General features: G+C 36.2%; 1 protein-coding gene across 2 annotated transcripts in view; it reads right to left on the minus strand.

Annotated features, from left to right (window-relative positions):
- LOC107673385 (ATP-binding cassette sub-family A member 2) overlaps nucleotides 1-7,925 on the minus strand; it is a 69,510-nt gene that overhangs the window by 28,966 nt on the left and 32,619 nt on the right. For both annotated transcript variants that reach the window (XM_016466941.1, XM_016466940.1), the window contains 2 exons: nucleotides 3,226-3,337; nucleotides 1,340-1,503 (listed from right to left, as the gene is read on the minus strand). In XM_016466941.1, the coding sequence (XP_016322427.1) occupies nucleotides 1,340-1,503; nucleotides 3,226-3,337 (276 nt within the window). The remainder of the gene's footprint in view (nucleotides 1-1,339; nucleotides 1,504-3,225; nucleotides 3,338-7,925) is intronic.

Genomic DNA, 7,925 nt, shown 5'->3' on the forward strand with positions numbered 1-7,925 from the left:
CTCTTACTCTCTTGACTGTCGTGAGGATTGACTCGATACGAGTAGGAGACAAACGTGCCTGCATTGTGGTAGAATCCCACACCACACCTAAATAAGTGGTTCTCTTTAGTGGAGAAAGTACACTCTTCTTGGCATTTAGTCTTAACCCCAGCTCTCTCATATGGGCGAGGACGACATCTCGATGCCGAGCCGCCATCTGCTCCGATTGAGTTAGTATTAACCAATCGTAGATGTAATTGAGTATGCGGATGCCCTGGAGTCGCAGAGGAGCCAGAGCAGCATCCACACACTTCGTGAAAGTGCAGAGCGCTACTGAAGAGCAGAAGCTAACTTGCGCTCTGCCAGATGCGCTTTTATACTTCCTGGCGCTCACGTCACCCCGCTCGTGACGTCTCGCTGCTCCATTGGACTGATTTTACACGTGCTTCAGAACGCGGTCATGCAGGGAAGTTCCCAAAGCGAATCTCGACGCAGCTCGAGTTCCTGAAGGGGAATTGAACATTCTGAAGGACATTAAAGACTGGAGTAATGGCTGCATAAAATTTGGTCTTGCCATCACAGGAATAAATGACATTAAAATAGATTAAAATTAGAAATACATTAAAATAGAAAACAGTTATTTTAATTGTAATAATATTTCAAAATATTGGTTTTTACTGTATTTTTAATGAATATAAAGACTTCTTTCAAAAACTTAAAAAAACATTATCAACCTCAAATTTTTGAATGGTAATGTAGATGCTCAATACAATTTAAGCAAGTACTGTATAAAGCAATTAATGTGATATTTAAAAAAAAACTTCACATCAGCTTCATCTGCAGTCTTCCTCTTTCGCATGCATGCATTATGAATAAAAGTGCATGGAGAACAAAGTCCAGTATGACTGTGACTTTAGTATATGTTTACTTTGCTATAGTACCTGTAAGAAATCAGTTCAATAACACTCAAAACGCCAGATGTCTGCCGCTTTGGGTATGTTTGTCTAAAATGTTCTGCTGTATGGTTGTTTTCAGTGTGGTCTATGATTCCCTTCAATACATGGTTAATAAAATCCTCATACAGTTGGAAATATACAAGGTAACTTTTTAATGCCAAAAGTATACATATAGTGTCAACAGAATATATGCTATCCACAGTTGAGCCACATAAAAGCGTGCATTTGAAACTGCATCTGAAATCTAACTGTGTTTGAAATGTAATAACAATGTGATTTAAATACTAAATCCAGCAGAAACTGTATCGCTATTTTACTAAAATAGTAATTTGCTTCTAATTTCTCATTTGCATGTACGGTTATGGTCAAGGTTGGTATATGTATGCATGCATGTGTTTTCTGACCATGGCTGGTGTTGTAGTGGCTCTCTAGAGGGCCTTGTGCTGAGCTCAGACTTTCAAGGTGCTGCTGCAGTGACTCCAGCTCCTCTCCCAGACTGGGTCTGTCTGACGTAAACAAGTGGTTCTGCTCCACAACTTCACTGATCCTTTCTAACAACTGAGTCACACTGAGAAACAGAAGAAAAAGAAAGGTCAACGAAATGAAATTAAAAGAAAAGAAAATAAGAACAAGAAGAGCAGAATAAAAAGAAGAGAAAGGCAAATCGCTTAAGCGGAGTAACCAACTGAAGAAAAAAAAGCTAGTGGTCCAGACTGGCCGATACTGTTTAGAGAATTTAGATTATATAAGATGGGGGGAAAACAACATTTTAAAGTATTTTACCTCACAAACCTATGTTTATATCTCACACCAAAATTAATACATTTTTAGTTATATTTTTCAAATTTAATTCTAGCGCAAAACACCAAAGTCCAGAAAAAAATCATCATATCAAGATTTAGATGTTGGCATAATACTGTACCACCAGGTCCTTGCAGAGTTATTTTCAGATTACTTATATAATATTATAGTATATTAATATTTTGAATGAGCTTTTTTTATATTTGAAGTTTTCCTTTTAATTTTAGTTTATATTTTAGTCATTTCGTAATGTTTTTGTCATTTTTTATATATTTCTATTTAGTGTGAATTTATTATTTCAGTTTTAGCTTAATTAATTTCATAACTTATTTTATTTCAGTTAGTTGCTAAGGCAACCTTTCCTATTTTTTTCAGTTTGGGTTTTTTTAATTTAATTTTTTAACTAATATATATACTGTATATATATATATATATATATATACACGTTGTAAATAAACTAGTGCTGTCAAACGATTAATCGTGATTAATCGCATCCAAAAGATACGTTTTTGTTTACATAATATATGTGTGTATACTGTGTATATTTATTATGTATATATAAAAACAAACACATGCATGTATATATTTAAGAAAAATATGTTATGTTTATATATTAAATATATTTATATATAATATAAAATATAAGAATATAAATATATAAATGTATATACATATAAATATTTTCAAAATATAAACTGTATGTGTGTGTATTTATAAATACATAATACATATACACAGTACATATATTATGTAAACAAAAACTTTTATTTTGGATGCGATTAATCGTGATCAATCATTTGACAGTACTGATATATATATATATATATATTCAGCATTAATTCAGCATTTCAATTAATGAAATTTATTATTAAGAGATTTAGTTTTAATAACACCGGGTCCTTTGAGATGCATTAATACTGATTAATATCACTTGTTACTGTTGATCAATGATTTTTCTAAGTGGTAAATAAAATGAAGATTATTGGAGCGCGTTTTATAATTAAATACTGTTACAGTCTTTCTACTTTAAAACTTAAAGTTAGTCGCTGTTTCTTTGTAATTTATTGTGAAATTACGAGAAATTTCTGAATTCTACACCATTTTTTCCAGTGTAGTATTGGGCTGTTCTGGCTGGTGGATGAGAATGGCCATGCTCTTTACCAGCAAAATTGAAAAACAACTGTAGTAAAACTGATCAAGGAGGCAGTCTTGCTACTTAAGCTAGCGCACTCCTAAACCCAAGAAATGCTGCTGACCAGTCATGCTGAGGTCATAGTTATGTAGTTCTATCACTACAATCCATCAAACAATCAAATCACATCTAAACACAAAGACAAGATCCATTACACAATCAAACAGCTCGTAAGATCACTATTACAGGTGGTGATGGTGACTGCTATTCACACCATATAATGAGAACTGAATCCATTAGAGCCCATCTTAGTCATCGAGAGAGGAAAAATCAGAAACAGAGCGTAAGTGGACTCACGTGGAGTTTTTATACTGCAGGAAGCCAAACTCATCCCGCTGACCATCCGGACACAAAGACTGCATGATGGGAATGATGCCCGCCGAGGTGAGAGGGGCCGCGCTGTAGAAGGCTGGACAGAACCGGGGGAAAACAGACCACCAGGGTGGAGGGACGGAGAGGATGGAGGTGACAGAAAAGTGAAATCCAGTATTGCAATGAGGTTTAAATGGTTTTGACGAAGGTGCAGGTGTGTTCAGATGTAGAGGAGAGGAACATAAATCAGAGCGGTGTACGGATGGAGATAAATATTTATGGCCGGGAATGTGAGTGAGTGAGTGAATGAATGAATGAGCGGGATCATAGGATGCGGGATAATAGAACAAACAAAGGCAATTATATTTTCCAAGGTCCACAGATCAAAGATTTGGGGAGAGATTAAAAGACAGGGAGAGAAAAAGAAGCAGCTGTCACATATCAGAGAAAAGCACAGAGTCAGAGAGGGTTTCAGATGTCAGATCGCTTCGATAAACTCCAAGTGGCCTTCAAATTATTCACTTCATCACGCACGCAGAGGTTGACCGGACAAGCTGTCACTGAAGCAGAGAGAAACTAGCATCGCTGTGTAGCATGGCTCTTCTACACCCACATGCTGCCAGTCACGTCTTCTAGAACACAGGAATGGACAGATGTGTTTAGATGACTCACTTCCCCACTGCAACCTGCTCCTCTACACACTTGATATGGAGTCAAATCTCAAGGATGGGTAAATGATCGTATTTGTCTCTCAAAGACCACAAACATTATAGGAGTGACAACCATGGATCAGGAGTTGCTGCCTTCAAGTCCTCCTGGGAAATTCCAAGTTCAGAAATCGTAATTTTGTCATGATGTGAGTGATTCTGGTGAGAATAAAATGTAGGCTGGCAATTTTATAACAAAGGGAGGTTTTTAGCACTAAAGAAACAAAATAGCAAAGGGCAAAAGGTGCACATTTAGTGTGTACTTTTTGCATTCTCGTGCTTTATGTAGTTTGGTCATGTAATCATGTCACCTAAATTATTGTGTTAAATTATAAGTAAGCTTAATTTATTATAATTTAGTATACTAATTTATTTAGTATACTAGGATATATATATATATATATATATATATATATATATATATATATTTTTTTTTTTTTAATGTAACCAAACTATGTTACAGACTTTTCATTAAGACCCTAAAGAATCATATCAACTTGTGGGAAATGGGCATCCTATAACCCCTTTAACATATTTACTGACATATCGCTCAAGACTTACTGATATAAAAATTATAGTTAAACTTTATTTGGAGTACTACTTGCGCACAATGCACATTTCTTAATATTAAGCCCAAAATCTGTTTTAATGTCACTATTGAGGATTGTATGATTTTTGAACAATATCGGTCTTTAAATGCAATATATTTAAAGTGTACCTAAAGTATACTTGCAATAGTTCTACTTTAGCACAATCAAATATACTTCAGTATATCTTTAGTTGGACTTCAGCACCACTTCTGCACAATTAAAGTGCATTAAGTACAAAATTCCAATTTAGCAGACTTTAAGTATACCAGTTTAGTATACCAACAGTACAATTACAGGGCGTTTTAATTAAGTACATACATATGTAAATGTATTTGTAGTATACTTAGCATGAATTAAATGCATTTCAAATACATTTTAGTATATTTATTTTTTACTAGTGTACTTTCACAACTTCAATTTAATTATGACCAATACCAACCTGCTTTCGTTACGATTCTTTAATTGACAAATCATCGACAGCCGATAGTTAGTCTAATGATCACACAGGCTGTGACTTTTGTGACCTTTCAGATGGCACTTCTCTCATACAACAATCCCTTTCTACGAATTTGCCCTACATTGATATGCTAATGACTAAATTAGGCCTATAACTGCTGAGATTATTTAATGAAGCCTTAATTAATGAATGGCTCTCTGAGAAGTGATACTCCATTAGAGGACTGATACTCTAATGGAGTATCACTTCTCACAGAGCCATTCATTCAATTCATTTGAATTCAAGTTCAGTGCCTCCCTTCACTTTGGCAGCCCTGACTGAAATGTAAACACGAGGCAGCTGGCGCTGATGGAGGGATCTAGAAGGTTACTTAATGGTAAGTGCTGACTCTTTTGCCTTCCCTAAGTGTTTTGTCACTGTGGCGTGTGGTTTGTGGAGTTGGCATCCTCATCCAACATTGCCCTCATTAGCTAAACACCGCTCGCCATCGGCACCTGATGACTCTGCGAAAAACGTCCCTCGATTGACGTTAACACTGAGGCGTGTTATATTTCTGCTGTTCCAGTGACAGGTTGTCTGCTCACAAGAGGTAGCTGTGTTTATTGCCTCGGTTTCCTAACTCTTATATCTGACATCTGCACCCGCTCCGCAAACACAGCTGAGGATTAAAAGAGCAAAAATCAGTCAGGGGAAATAACCTGATGGCTCAGTAAGTGGATGAATTCAGTATGTGTGTGTGTTTATGTGTGTGTGAGTGTCAGACAATTAGAATCAGCTCATTGGTTGAAGAAAGCACAGATGTGTCATTATCAAGACAAAGTGTTTGAATAACGTGCCGTCGTAAGAAAGATCCTTCGTTCACAGTGGGTTGTGGATTATGTTAGTGTTCACAGAGACATATGGGAGCCCAACACCTAAACCTCTTACACCAGGCGTGACGCAATAAAATGGCAAGCGATAAAAGCTATGCTAATCCGAGTTTCTGAAATCAGCTGTAATAACGACTAGTTTCATTTCTGCAGCATTGTGACTAGCCCAATATTTGAAAACACCCTAGGTGGAGTGAGGTTTTGGATTACATCATCATGGTATTGTGGAATATTATTACAATTTAACATGCTTTGTTGTTACAATGCTTTATATTTCATTATATTTTAAAACGTTATTTATTCCTGTAATGGCAAAGCTGAATTTTCAGCAGCCATTACTCCAGTCTTCAGTGTCATGTGATCCTTCAAAATATAAATCTTTTGTAACATTATAAATGTCTTTACTGTCAGTCTTGATCAGTTTAATGAGTCCTTGCTGAATAAAAATATTCATTTATTAAAAAAGTCTTACTGACCCCAAACTTTTCAACAGTAATGTAAAAAAAATATTTAAATATAAAAGGGGTTTGTCTGACTTTGATGCATACTGTATATTGCCATTATTATGTAATGCAAAAAAACATTATTACTGGTCTTTAATGATAATAACAAGTTACTTGTAATGGAGGATTTATGCCAATACTGTCTAAAACTCCAATGTAGGGCATTTCCAAACTTTTCGTGGCCACAGTAGGCCTATATTTAAAGTCAAACATGGATGGGTCTTCAGTGTGGATGTGCAAATTTCATATCGCTGGAATCTTGATGCATCACACCTGGTTATGTCACAATGTTATTATTATTTATTTATTTTTAATACATCATGTGCATGTGTATATGTTGACATATGGGCAGGCTCCAGTCTGCACATACTGCTGGAGTCATTCGTGCCCTTTTACCTTTAGATTGATGCATGAGACAGTTGATATGACAAATACAAAATAGCAGCACAATAAACACGTTAAGAGTCACACACACAATTAGAGGACACACAGTGAAATCCCACATACTCAAAAGAGTTAAGAATTCAGCCACACACACACAAAAAACAAACATTTTGACTTACACACTGGTCCAGCATGCAGTTAACATGCACGGTGAGGAAAAAATAAAGAATGAAAGACAGAGGTAGAGAGAGAGATACAAAAGTGTTGAGGACAGATGACAGAAAGAAACAAAAATAAAACAAAACATGGTGTGATTTCAGCATTGAAAATAACAGACATTGTGATGACATACAAATGAGGGTGTTCTGTGAAAGAAAGAAAAATACTACATGGCTAAAGCTGTCTAACAGCCAAAAATCTTTGCAATCAATGACAGATTGGCAAAGTTGTATGAAGCAACCACATAGAAAAATGGACAAATTATCATATTATTATAATGAACCACAAACAACACTTTTTGAACAATAGTTAATCCAAAAAATGAAAATTCTGTCATCATTTAACCACCTTCTTATCATTCCAAATCTGTATGAATTTCTTTTCTTCAGTGGAACACAAAAAGTGATGTTAAGCAAAATGTTCTGCTTTTTCCATACAATGAAAGCTTAACATTCATTGTTGGCAAACCGGCGATTTGAATGTACACAAAAGAGAAAAATATTTAAGATCTAGAATAAGATTTAAGGACTGTTTGTCAACACAAATATATCTCAATATATACGGGGGCAGTCGTGGCCTAATGGACAGAGAGCTGGACTTGTAACCTGAAGGTTGTGGGTTCGAGTCTCAGGTCCGGCAGGAATTGTAGGTGGGGGGAGTGAACAACCAGTGCTCTCTCCACCTTCAATACCACGACTGAGGTGAGACCCTTGAGCAAGGCATCGAACCCCCAACTGCTCCCTGGGCGCCGCAGCATTGGCTGCCCACTGCTCCGGGTGTGTTTGTGTGTTCACTGCTGTGTGTGTGCACTTGGATGGGTTAAATGCAAAGCACAAATTCCGAGTATAGGACGCCATACTTGGCCACACGTCACTTCACTTCATATACAGTGGGTACGGAAAGTATTCAGACCCCCTTCAATTTTTCACTCTTTGTTATATTGCAGCCATTTGCTA

This window comes from Sinocyclocheilus anshuiensis, unplaced genomic scaffold (assembly GCF_001515605.1).
Source record: "Sinocyclocheilus anshuiensis isolate Anshui unplaced genomic scaffold, SAMN03320099.WGS_v1.1 scaffold508, whole genome shotgun sequence".
NCBI lineage: Eukaryota > Metazoa > Chordata > Actinopteri > Cypriniformes > Cyprinidae > Sinocyclocheilus > Sinocyclocheilus anshuiensis.